Here is a 14207-nt window from a genome sequence, read left to right as displayed (position 1 = left end):
CTGTACCTCAACAGGCTTTTAAGAACAGCTTTCGCTCCCGCTGCATCTCCAGCCCAATTTTGCCGTTCGCTACAGCTGGGAGCACAGTTTTCTGGCACGTCTCGGCAGAGAGAGGGAGGGTGAGCAGGGGCCAGCAGAACTTTGTGGTCAAGGTGCTTTCTGAACTCCCAGAGATGGGAAACACGAGAACGGGGCAAGGGATCCAGCTATGGGAAAGCAGCAGCTTTTTCGCCAGAGCCTCCCAGCTGCCTTCAAGGAAGTGGCAGATGCCTGAAGGAGTCTTGTTCCCCAAATCCTTCCCCAAAGAACAGGCTAAGAAAAGTAGATTGAAGGTTTTCTAGCTAAATGACCCATCCTGAGGCCCTCCTGTGACAAGCAGCAGTGGGCTTTTAATGCATACAAAGTGGGAAATCTCTCTCCTCATGCCAAAATGCAAAGGTTAAGGGCCCTGCCAAGACTGCTCTGCCCATTTTAGCCTCTTGGGATTATGCCTGTGGACCCCTTCAGTTCCCAACAAGCAATCACAGAGCAAAAAGCAATTCCCTCTCAAATACCATATGTTCAGTTCTGGTGCCAAAGCAGAAACCTGGCATTTTAATCTTTGGTGAACATGTTCTTGCTGCCACCAACAATAAACTCCGAGGTCCAGCTCGGAGGGGAGGGAAGGTGTAATAGATGTGTGGTGGATGACATTAGCACTGAATACAGCGTCAACAGGACAGGGCCTGGCAGGAGCTCCATTTTATACAGCCAGTCTTTAGAGGTTAATGAAATATTCATAAATAAGTTAAAATTCTCCTGACAAGCCAGATCCTGTAATACAACAAAGAGTTGTCAGCCTCAATTAAGCGATTCCAAAGAGGCAGGGCACTGCCATTCATTATTTACCAAGAGGTCATAGGAAAAATTCTGCTCTATGATCTTCTTGTCTCTGTGGATAAATTAGGTTTTACAGCTCCTGCTGGAGGACTCTGCTGCCCTGACAGAATGGCTCAGAGAGACCCCAGCCTGCCACCACTGCTACCCACCCCCAGCATCTATCAGCCAAAACCAAAAAACACTGAGAACAAGCTCTAAGGGCACGAGACACAAAAAGATCAAAAGCAAAACAAGTAACGTAGCAAGCTGATCAGGCTGTCAGTGTAAGGACTAAGGCAGTCTTGAAACTTCATGGGTTTTAAACCTTTATTTCTCTTTTTGTACATACAAAACCAGCCCTGAGCAAAAAGAAAAGTATTCAGCAACCTTTGATCTGCAGGCATGTCCTCTGAACACATGATCAATGCCCTCCTAGATCCTATAGCTAGAGATCTTCTCATCCTCAGGATAAACTGCGCCTACCGAATTGCATTTCTTGGATCCGATCTCTCAGGATGATCCTCTTCTGATGCAGGTACAGCTTTCCAGAACCATGAAAGCAGGAAGAAACTGGTCTCCATCCTTGTCACAAGCAAGTTGGAGGTTAATGATTGCTTTGTCCCATCCTAACATGACTGTTAAAAGACTAAGTCTTCCTTTCCCTCTCTGGACATGCACTAGAAGGACATGTTCTTTCTACAGCTTCTCCAAGCTGCCTTTTAGGCAAGGCAGAAAAAAGGAGCAGAAATTACTGAACTCTAGAGGTATCCAGGACCTCTCACTTGATCTTCCCCTACGTCTCAAACCGCTGACCATAGCAGAGAGCCCCTGCACCCTCCAGGAAATTTTAGTTCAATTAAATTGAACCATGTGAGTCTGAGGTAGCCCATAAACTTCTTACAGACTCTGTAAGGGTGAGTGTAGCCTGGAAAGGCACAATACTTGCAGCACATTAATTATCCTTTTTGTACCTCAAGGCTGTGGCTACTATAATAAGGCCTCTGATAATATCCCTGTCCCACTCATTTTATTTTACCAAGTAACTCAGTGTAACTCAGATTTTACAGTGACAACAGTGAGACTGACAGCAGGACCACTGTAACTGCAGCACAGCAGCATCTTCTGCACAGGAAAACGATCCACCTTTCCCTTCTGATCAACAACTGAAGGGAAAAAAGCCCTACCCTCTTTCCCCCTTCCCAGTCCTTGTTCCAGTTATAATCCCGCAATGCAAAGGTGAGAGCATGTTATCAACTCTCAGCCTATTTCCAAGTTGAAAAGCGGAGCGGTTGCTATCATCTTTTTTTACCAAAAAGCAACCCGTTGCGTTTACCAGTACAGCTCAGGTTTTATGGGTACACCTGTAGCATGGAGGCCTCTCCAAATGATGGGCTGAGAATTAGATCATTGTCCCTGCACCCCATCTGAGCTTGAATTGCTGTTCAGTTTTGGGTCGGACTATTTTCCCTGCCATCTGGCAGTACCTGTCCCACAGGGAGCCCAAAAGGGAGGAGCAGCAGCAAGGCAGCTCTCCACTTTAGGCAGCTACGTTTCTTCCTTCTGGAAGTCCTAACCCCATGTCAGCTGTTACCGCCTTCAATAAGAAAATGAAAACAGTCCTGTTGAAACCAAACGGTGCTGCCGAGTTCCATAAAACTTTCACGTTAATGGATCCAACAGCAGGTTCATTTGTGTAATGGGACTTTTAAACAGACCGTTTATTTCTTTTTAATTTGAAGGGAATGTACTATTTGATCCCATGTGCCTGGCTAGATTTTTAAAACAGAGATAAACCACAAGAATTGACTCACTAAGTCTCTTCTAACCTGATTAAAATAGCATTGAGATATTAACATGCAGAAGTGTAATGGACTGATCACCTCTCCAGTCTACAGGCAGTTTGTCAGCACTCTCTACCAAGATCCCAAAGCTTCCACCACACTCTCTGCTCTGCCCGCAGTCACATGCAATAGATGCTTCAGATGTTGCCAGTTTTGTGCGTTGAATGTGAATTTTCCAAGAGGGAACATGCAGCAGATGCAACACAACCAACCAAGGCTGTTCATCATTCCCTATGCTAAGACAGAAAACAAAAAACCCACCTCCTGTCTCTGTTCCTCAGAGCTCACTATATTCCTACACTGTGGGGAACAGCAAGGACTAATTTTAATGTACTTGTTTACAACAAGAGAGAGCTCTCAGCTAGCAAAAAGAGAAGAGAAGAGTAACTCTGAGTACTCCCATCCCTCCATTCTAGGGTTTACTTCACCTGGAGAGCCAAAGATCTACAGTAAAAACACAGGGAGAAAAGTTGAAACAGGGCATCGATGACTCCTGCACGCTCAATCGCTTTGTTCCAACAAACCACATTTCTAAATCAACAGGACCACACGATAAAGTGAAGAATAATACAAACACTGTGAAGTATATACAGAACAAACAAGAAACAAAAAGCTCTGCTGAAATAAAACTACCTAATAGAGAAAAAGATGTCTCAGACATTGATCATGAAAACATTTAAAGCAAACAAAATTCACTGAAGATCTTGGGTCAAAACATATAAAGGCACAAATACAATTCCTGATAGCACAAAGCAGGGAGGCTTTATCATAGAGGAGCACGAACAGATCAGACAAAAGCTAGCTGAAAACTGAAGGAACAGCAGCAGAACTGAAATGTAATAATGCAGGTCCCATAACAGCTAGAACGTCTCCTACAAACTGAGTCTTCATCAGTCAGAAACTAGAGAGAAGGATGAAGGGCTGGGTGGAGCAATTGATCCCAGGCTGAACATCAGTGCCGTGTGGCAGTGGAAATGGGTAATGTGATTCTGAAATGGAAGAGTTGAGCTATATCCAGGACAGAGAGGTACCTGCCTGTACTAGATGCTCCTGTACAAGCTGCTGCTGCAACATCACCCAGAATGATGTGACCATTCTGGTTACTCGGCTTCAAAGGAGACACAAAAAAAATAGGAAGCGATTTACAGAAATCTGCAGGATTCATGAGGGGACTGAAGAGCCTGTTTTAAGAGAAGACTGCAAGAGCTTGATTTGTTTAACCTAGACAAACGAAATGCCAGGAGAGAACAATTGTTCTCTATAAATATGTCACAGCATAAACATGAGGGAGGAAGAGCAGTCACTGTACTTTAAGGAGAACATTAGCACAAGAAAAAAAATGGGTATTAACTGCACATATATTTTTCAGTTGGAGCTGGGAAGACTTCAGCTACCAGAGCAGTCTTTCAATGATCGTAATGGTACAAACAACCAAAGCGGTTTCCAGACAAGCTTGATAAATTTATGAACAGAGGTATGTGCTGCAATTGCCTCAGTTACCAAAGGACTGGACTTTAGGATCTAAAAGTCCTCTTCCAGTCTTCTGTTAATACATCATTTCATTCTGCATCAGCTTTTTTTGCTGTCTCTTTATAATCAGATTCATGTTTTTCAATCTGATTTGAGAACTGGGTATTTCCTTAAAATTGCCTTACTAAAAGTATTGCTGTGTTCATGCTGCTGCTCAGCTGAGTGCCACGCTACTCATCTGTCTTGGGTTTGCTAGTCTCACATAAGGTGTTAGGATAAAATCTGTCAAGTAGTAAGAAGATTTGCTGTCGCCTTGCTAAATCAATTCAGAAATGATGAAATACACTTTTGATAGATGGAGACTTCCTGCACTGGTCAGTCATCTCCTTTCCCTCCCAACCTGTTGGTTCTATATACGTTCCAGCAAAGCTTCATTTTTATTTATACCTACCAGTTAAGTAGGTTCAGTGCTCTGATCCCACATTTAATTGCCATCCCATTGTAGATAATACAGAGAATTTACAGTTCCAGTAACAAATGACACTGTTGTTCTTATGCCTGGTCCGTTTTATCTCTTGCTTCATGTTTAATAACTCTTAAATAAGAATTAAACAAGCTATATTGACAAGTTATCCAGGGCAGCTCTTTCTATACTAACGTTCACTTCTTTCATATTATCACTGTTATCACCTATAAAGTAAAATTTAACAGAATTTTTATCCTTGCCAGATATTTCTAATAAGTATCAAAAGTTAAAGTTCTTAAAAATCTGGAGGTCTGATAGAACCACTAGAAAGTAAAGTTTTTCAATAATAATGCAAATGGTTTATGAACTGTGTGGGTCTCTTGTTTCTGTATTGATGCCTGTTGTGATTTTCCCAACCTCTGTGATTTTTCCATGTTGACTTCCAGTTAACAGCTACTTCCCCACTACATCTTCCACATTTTTCTCTGAGTTTATTTCTTCCATGTATCCTCCTTTCTGTCTTCATTACTGCTCCTAATAACCATCAGTGTAGGTAGTCACTGACATTCAAATTAATCCTAAACATTATGGTTTCATCAGACTGAGCACATGATTTGGCTCCTTAACTATTCATGACCTGTTGCCCTTAAATAAAGGTCTCCTGTTCTTTGCAGAGGGTTAAGCAACACTTTTACTCAAGGCAAGGGGCATTCATTATTTTCATTTTAAGGTGTCTTTATTTCTTCTGTAAGGACACTCAATTTATGACATGCATTTTGTGACAGCTACATTCTTGGACTTCAAATCTTCTTTACCTCCCACCCCGCTAAGCAATTCTCCTGATTCTTATATCCATCCTTTTTAATCTGCTGGAGGGTGAAATATAATTTGTTCCAATGAACAGTCTATAGATTTCAGAACCCACATGGGCCAAGCTGTCTTTTGAAGATGAAAGCCAAAAGATACCCAGAGCACCTCGGGGCAATGAAAATACAGGTGATACTTTTTTAATACCATGCTGACTTCCCTCAGGGATTAATGATGGAGAAAAAAAAATCTTGACATGAATGCCCCTTGCTACAGAACCAGACTGAAAGAAAGTTTAAGATCAGGGATCACAGCCGTTGACCGGATGGCAAGCTTGAGCCAAACAATTTCCTCCTGTCTATGGATATGAAAAAGGCAAATGAAAATTAGAAAAACTAACAAATCATCTGCTTCCCTCCCTCAGGGAGAGAAAGAAAAGAATGTAACAAACAAGAAAGCATTTTCCACAAACAGTATTTTGGTGTGAGTGAAGCTAACTCTCAGCTCTATGCCAGTACAGCTTTAAACTAACTAACCATAACAAGTAAGGTCCTGGGACCACAAAACAGAAGCCATGTGTGTGAACTCTATGAGCAATCTCCTGGCACACCCTGGAGGCAAAGATATTGGAGCACTAGCCTCGATAAAGAAAACTTCCAGTGCTGAAAAAATTGTCAGAAAAGCACACATACATACACAAAAATTGCAGGAAAGATGTGTGCTGAAGCACCAAAAAAAAATCACAATAAAAAACATCCTTTCAGCAAATAAAAGAAACAAAACCCCCACAGATCTGTGGGACAACTAAGTCATCTGAGCCCTATCAGACTGGCAACTCTGTTAGGTACCACCTCTCAGAACACTGGGCAAACACTGTTCCTTTACAGTAGCAATGTAAACTGTGAATAAAGAAAAATAAATAAGTGAAGGGTGAGAGGGAGAGAAAAATCAAAGTTTCATTGTTATAATTACACAGCACAATGATAAGGGTAATTTTTCTTAAATCAGAAAATAAATTCTAAGTTCAAGTTCCCTGAAGGGTATAAAATATTAGAGGATTTTTTATGGTTGTAATCACAAACTCATTTCTCCAGCCACTACTGGCCGTGTCTAATTAGGGCAAAGTATGTTAATGATACAGCGGCACAGCCCAGAGACGTCTTCAGTTGCAATATTAATTGCATTTAGGGAAAGAAGCATGAATTGTGCTTATACAAGCTAATTAGTATGGGTTTGCTAATTAATACTGGAAAGTCAAACTGCCTTTGTCTTGTCAACTGCAATTAGCTGAAGATGTTTAAATCTCTTTTCCTTTTTTTTTGTTCTTCCAGTGGTAAACTCACTTTAGCTGACAAGCTACGAAATCATGTGCTGGAGAACTCAATGGCAGTTAGTGCAGCAAGTCCATCCCACTTCCCTCTAGCAAGACCTCGTGCCCTGGTCTAGCTCAGCATCCCCCATAGCGCTCACCACCCTTCATCTCGTGTTGTCCCTGTGGACACAACCCCCTGAACTAGGGCCCTCTCCTCCCAAGGACGCAGAGCATGCAGATACTGGCTTACTGAGGCCACGATCCTATCAGATTTATCCCACAGGTATTTTACTTTTAAATACTGCTATTTAAAGGATGAATTATTTACCAGGGCATCTAAGACGCTCCCCATCACATACAAGAAACCCCATCAAACTCATCAGTGAGATCCAATCAGCTAGTTCATTAGCCCCAGAGCCCATTGCTTCATTTCCAGTGCTCTGGGGAAGGTGGCAAAGCCATTAGCACTCTTCAGGGTGGCAGTAGAGATATCACCTCTGCAGAGTTTTAACCCAGAAGCAGCTCAAAGACCCATCAGAGTGTATGACAGCACCTGACAGGTGTTTATTCCATTTCACTTAGGGCCATAAGCCTGTTTGCAGAATGGCTGATGAAAAGCAATATCCACATCTGTCAGCACCCAGAGCAGGACGAGCCCTTCTGCATCCCCCCAGCCGCAGAGGCTTAACATCAAACGAACAAGCAGTGGATCGCGGGTGAAAAAGGGGGAGAGGGATGAAAAGGAAGGCGAGATGCCAGGAATCCAAATCAGGCAAACAACTGCTGAAGTGTCAACTTTAAGAGAGTTTGAAAATAAGGCCATCCTGGTGAGAGCCTGCTCTGGAGAGGGAGGAGGGAAAAAAAACCCAAACCAAACCACCATGTACAGAATATCTTGTTGGATGGCAGGGAGGAGAGTGGGGCTGATGGAACAAGTGCTGGAGCCCTTAAGCAGGCAGCTAATGGAAGAGCGCTACCCAAAGGGGACGGACCTCTTGCTACCCCTAATGTTGTAGAAGACAAGAAATGACACATCTTTCCCTATCAGGGAGATTTCACCTGGGTGGAGAAGAATCATCTACCACCAGTGAAAAGACTGAACTACACTGTCACATTTCCCCTCAAAAGGGAAAAAGAGGAAAAACAATCTCTCTTCCTCTATATGAAGCAATTTTCTTATATTTACCAAATAAAATTCAAAATGCTGAATAAAGCCCACACCTCACAATCTGCAATCCATCGTCTAAAGCACTACAGAACACAGCCTGTTCATGTGAGATTGATGTGAGCTTTACTGGAAGATCACAAGACCTGCAGTTTTCCACTGAGTAACCCTTGGGAATAGGCACTGAACACTGACTGCTGCTTTATCCTCTGCTGATGGATGATGCACAACACCAATTAATGCTTTAACATTGGAAGTTCCAGTTTCTCCAGCTCTTTGCTAGCCTCTTTAATACGACAAACTTTTGAAGGCAAACAAATAACTCAAATCCCAGGCCTAACAAGCCAAAAAGAAAATCTTTGAAATGTTTAAAAATCCACATATCAGAACATTTAAAACATAACAGAAAATTTATCCTCTGATACATCCAGTGAGCACATTGCAAAATTGATTGCATAGAATTTAAAACTATAACAAGGCAGCATGTAATGAGATCAGATGGTAAATAGGATTAATTCAGTTTTCTTTGGAAATATCAGTTCTGACCTGCATCACCAGAGAAAGCGGCTGCGCATACAAAAATGTTTGCCCACAATGTAAGACCACCCCAGAACTGGAATCAATTAACACACTCATTATAGAAAATCTGATGTAGAAACAGCAAGGAGCACAACTTAAAAAAAGAAACTAGCAGACATATGGCAACCTATTAATAGTACAGCAGGGGCATGCTAGCTCTGCCCTTCAGTGCCCTAGTAGAGTTAAGCAGAAGTCTAAAAAGACTAGCGTGGCACTGGAGTTTATGATTTGGGTCTCAGAGTAGAACTCGGTTCAGCACCTACTTACTAGCCAGTGATGCATGTCCATTTTTTCATTAGTAACAAATTAATCCAGAATGTGTGTTTACATGTTGGATACTGCTCAGGTTTTTCTTGTGGCTAGAAAAAGTTGCAGGAATCCCACAACTCACCCATTAGCAAAAATACTGGTTCACAAAATGGCTTAATGCTGACACTTCATCTATTCCTGAGGATAAAGAATCGTATACAACAGTCATGAAACTGCACAGAACCCTTCCTACTGCCTGGTTTTGTGGTCTCTTATTATTTTTGGTCCTTGAGGGAACTGCCGATAAAATAGACAAAGCCATCAGAAAATTAACAGATATTATAAAATACTAGTTTGTGGTAATTCTGTTGCATCTCATCTGCTTGTCCTTTGCACACTTGAGACTGAATCAGAGGCCCCCAAAGAAAGGAGTTAATTCAGTATGAAATTAAGTGCTTCCTTCTGATCTAGAGCTGCTAACAAAGAGAAAGGAAATTGCCAAAAAAAGGAAGACAGACCACTAGATCTCATCAATGCTTGTTCCAGGTGAGTACGAAGATAGAGAGTGCCAAGACTAGCAATAACGATACAAACTTTTACAATGCTTATTTGCTATTCATTTCTGAATATTTGGAACTGATCCACTGTTTAAATGAACTGAACTTTGCATAGGTTGCTGCTCTGTAAAACAATTAAAAAAACCTGAAAAGATGAACACTTACCATCTCTGCTCTTTGCTTATGATTTCCCACTTCTTCCAGAACTTGAGACAGCTGAGCCTTCAAGACAAAAAGGTAGAAAATTAAGTCTAGGACATATTTTTGGATGACTAATAAGACTGCAATCCTCCCTCTCAACCAAAAAAAGCCACCAAGGGCAAGATGATTTTCACAGCATTGAAAAGGAATTATAAGCATTGGGTCTATCAGCATCCCATTCCATGAGACAATCCTGTCCCAAAGAGCCTACAGCCTACATAAACAACAAAGAAGAGGAGGTTTATTGCAGAGAGGAAATCCACTGGATTAGCTATCCCAAATTTCAATCTCATTGTCCAGTCAGAGAACCATGCCTCCTCTCCATTTCTCTGGAAGGAAAACAAGGCATTTTCTTTCTTAAGAGGAAATTCGAAATTTAAAGAATCTCAAACCACAGTGGAAATTTCTTACGTTAAATCTGTATAATTTGGGAAGAAATGGGAATCTAATTCAGAGGAGGAGCTTTCACAGAGTTTTACTTATGAAAAAGGATTTTCAACAAAATGGGTGTTTTGGAGATGGTTAAGAGAAGCCACATACACTACTTGAGTGCTGTGACTTCCCACGTCTTTCATTTCACAGCACTTTGCTAGCCTGCAATCAGCCTTTCTCTGGTTAGCAGAAAGCCCAAAAAACAGTCACAACTGATGAAACAGAAGCTAATTTAAACAATGTAAACAAAAAAGACAAGAACTAAAAAAACTTTCCTACAAACTAATTCACATAATTCCAAGCAGATCGTCATTAAAACCCTCCGGAGTCCCTGTAACAATCTCTCGCCACACATGAAATGGGTCTTTGGAGTACTGCATCCAAACCAGAGACAAACAGCAAGCAGTTTATTACAATGAAAAGGAAAACACATTAAGCTTTGAAGGCTAACTGCACTGAAATGCAAGCAAACAAAAAAAATTACAGTCTTAGGGTTCAGCATAGCAGTTCAATTTTGCAAACAACCGACCAAACACTTCAAGACTTCCCTGGCCCCAGACCTCAGCGGAAATTGAAGAAGTTACAGATTCTTGCTGTGCAGGGCCTGGGATGATGTGACATTATTTAAGGAACAGACACTCAAATAAGATGAAAAGGGTTTTAATACAAGCCTGGGACCTGGCACAGGGAAATGAAACACACTCATTAAACACCACGGGAGATGCCAGTCCCAACCAAACACGGAGTGCATGTACAAGCAAGTGAGAAGAAAAAATGAAATCATCACCAAGTTTGATGCTGAAACATCAGGAAACTATAAATCTGCAGACACCTTGGAAAGACTCTTTCCCCCACTGCTTTTGAATCAGGTAGAATTACGCCAGCAGGCTGGAGCCAGAAGAGTCGCATGGAGAAGAATTCGAAAACATGCCCTCAGAGATGTTATTTACGAGAGTTGCTAGCGCAGCCTTTGCAAAACACCCCAAGACTGACTGGATATTTTTGATCAAAAACAACCCCAACTTTTCTGTATATTTATTAGCATTACCTATACGAAGATGACCTTCAGATGGGAACTACTGGCCTGTTCTGAACTAGATGTAAAGAGCCATTAAGAATTACGTATTTGCTTACAGTAGCTACTGTTCCTGAATTTGAGGGTCATGTCTCTGTTCAGCCTCCTGTTAGTACAGACTTCTGTAGAATCACAGAGTAATTCAGGTTGGAAGAGGCCAGTTCAATCCCCTGCCCAGAGCAGGGTCAGCTACACGAGGATTCTCAGGGCTCTTGCTCAGCTGGGTTCTGAGTATCTCCAAGGAGGTGAACTCCAAAACCTCACTGAGAAACCTGTGCCAAGCTTTAGTCACCTTTACAGTGGAAATACTTCTCTTTATAATATCAAAACAACAGTACCCTAGGAACTAGATGGGTATAAGAACATTTTAAAGTACAAGACCTTGATAAAATTCAGAAAAGAAGGATAGAAAAGATCTTGACATGTTTTACTTCAGGAAAAGGCTGCAAAAACTTTCAGACAAGAAAAATCGGAAATACAAGCAGGAAATATTCCATAATTTACCTTACATATAATACGGCTTGGGGAAAATAACCACATACAAACCTCTCAACCTGCTAGGCCAGCAGAGACCTAGAGGCAAACCTGGACAGCATGTCCAAAACAGCAGCGTGGTAACAGCAGATCAATATGATTTGGAGAAGCAATCAGATAAGAATTAAATCGTTAAGTAGCTTTCCTTCATTGTGTTTATTTATAGGCAGCTCACCTCAAAGGGACAGAGCAGCTAACTAGTGGGAATTCAGAGAATAGCAACTAAACTTACTACATTGCTAGAAGAAATGATTTATGAAGATTAAAAGATTTTTGAACGTATGGTTTGACTACAACTCTCACAGAAGAGCAAAAGGGACATATTTAATGCATCGAGAGCTGTTACAACGATATGGCTGGAAACAAGGAGGCCTTCCCAGCACAGCTGATGCTGCCTGATGCGCTCGCAGAGCGGAGCGGGGACCCTCCCGACTTGCCTGCTCCCTGCCCGTGCCCACGTACGCAGGCAAGCACAAGACAAAAGCCAAACTTTCGGTGGGGTCCCCCGTGCCTGCTTTCTCCTGGCTGTGAAACAGATGATCTGAATGCTTTATCACATCCAGTTTATAAACATTAGTCCTACCCCAGACTTTTTATTAGCTTAAATCAAATATTGAACCTAGCTCAGCTGTTAGAGGACAGCTGCTTGCAAAGTGATTCACTGCCATATTCCTTCCAGGCCACAAGAAAATACAACCTAATCACCAGCAGCATGACAGATGCACACATTTTTAATTATGAAGAAGAAATTAGGCTCTGAACTTATCCCCACATCTCACTTAATCAGACTGCTTCGGAGGAGCTGCCAGCCACCACAGCCCTGGAAGGAAGGAGCTGCAGAGGGCCCTGGACTGGTGCCTGACAGCATGCTCAGCCCCTGCACCCAGCCCCGCTCTGGGCATTTACCAGGGAAGACCTGAAAGAAATAGTGTTATGTTGTTTCCTGGAATTTACCTTTTCAGAAATGAACTGTTGGATTTCTAGGTTCAATCCTCTCTGGCCACTTGCAGCCAAACAAAGCATGAGCAATGAACCTGAGCCATTTAGGGTGGTTAGGAAGGGGGTGGTGTGCAAGAGTCCTCGACCCCTGCACCAGCAGCAGATGCTGGAGCAGTTTGCTAGTCCCATCTAAGAGTTTCACACTGGGAAAAGCAATGTCCAACCTATATGTAGTTCAGCTCTGTTTTACAGGCTTTTGGATTGATTACATTCACCTTGGTATCTCAGGAATCTCTCAGTAAGATAGACTTGCATGTTCAGTTTTCAGACTATGCATAAAAGTTAACTTAAAGCTCCAAGGAAATTCTCATTACTCAATACACATGTTAAATTCCCATAGAGCACTGAGCTCAAGCATTAAGAAATCTGATAAGCAAACAGACATTAAGAATCAGATATACAAATACATGTAAGGTCCAATTTGCCCACTGAAGGCAGCACAACCAGGTAAAAGAAAATCAAGTAGCAAAGCGGGGAAAAAAAAATCCTCTCAAGTATTCAGTCAATTACTTTAAGCCTGCAAAAAAAGACTTTGTCAACTCAAAACATTCATCTTACATGACAACTCAGTCTAATCTAGTGTCAATGCTACTGTCATCCTCAAAAGAGAGAGGCATGAAGGGAAAGATAACCTGTGCTCCGGCCTTGCCGGGATACTGCAGCTCAGGGCTGGAAGAGGAGCAGGGATGATTTCCAAGGAGGGGAACTGATTCAGCTCCTAAGGAGACATTTCTGAATTGTTTGGCTTGCTTCCCTGCATCAATAATTCATCTTCTTCACCTTCCAAAAGTCAGCCCGCACTGACAACGCTGGAGGAGGCTGGTCAGGAAGGGTTTAATGAATGAAACTAAAGCAAACTGGTGGTTACAACGCAGGTGTTAACACCGACTGCATCAACAGCCCCACACTCTTCTCCAGGGACTGAACGTGAGCCGATTGCCCTGACCGACAGGCAAGCAGCTCAAATGTGAGATTCGCTTGTAGGAAAAAATTAGCTACTCAATCTCTAATGAACAGTCCTTCTCCACACAACAATACCCTCCGCTCTACAAGCAATTAGCAAATCGAAGCGCTCTCTTTGTGGACCTGCATTAATTTACTCCTCGATGTTGCACATTAAATAGCTCATAGGTACGGCACAGCACAGTAGAAGCAACAGCCAAAGCCATAAAATTAAAGCTTGCTTCAAAGAGTCAGGGAAGCAAAATTATGCATGCTGCATACAGGGAATAAATCAAAACAACCTTCATTTGGAAACATCATTTCAGTCTTATGCTTTCATCAAAAAACATGATTATCTTAACAGTCACATTAATACAATGTTGGTACTTTACAAGGGAGAGAAACAAGCAGCACGTTTACTACCTCAAATTAATGAGAGTCATTTTTATTCTTCCTCATCAGGGTGAAATACCTGAGAATATGCACAGCTGCCTATTCTGGGGTTGTGCTTTCACAGTCTAAATCCCAACTGCGGGTCCCCAGAAGGAAGGCCACTTGTTGGAAGGGCAGCACCACCGCATGGGAGGGGAAGAGGAGGAGGTTCAGCCTGGCAGAGCTGTAACACAGCTGCAAAACATGGCATTTTTACAGCACGCCGAAGCCCAAGACACCCTTAGCAGTATTTTGTATTCAACAGTTGTGTGCAAATTCAAGTCAAGT

The 14207-nt window shown here is 42.1% G+C and overlaps 1 protein-coding gene across 1 annotated transcript in view; it reads right to left on the bottom strand.

Annotated features, from left to right (window-relative positions):
- MAD1L1 (mitotic arrest deficient 1 like 1) overlaps positions 1–14207 on the bottom strand; it is a 372012-nt gene that overhangs the window by 179987 nt on the left and 177818 nt on the right. The window contains exon 12 of the mRNA XM_086473014.1: positions 9470–9526. Coding sequence (XP_086329140.1) covers positions 9470–9526 — 57 coding nt within the window. The remainder of the gene's footprint in view (positions 1–9469; positions 9527–14207) is intronic.

Source organism: Leptosomus discolor, chromosome 14 (genome assembly GCF_034619465.1).
Source record: "Leptosomus discolor isolate bLepDis1 chromosome 14, bLepDis1.hap2, whole genome shotgun sequence".
Classification (NCBI taxonomy): Eukaryota; Metazoa; Chordata; class Aves; order Leptosomiformes; family Leptosomidae; genus Leptosomus; species Leptosomus discolor.
This window is presented reverse-complemented; position numbering and strand designations above follow the sequence as displayed.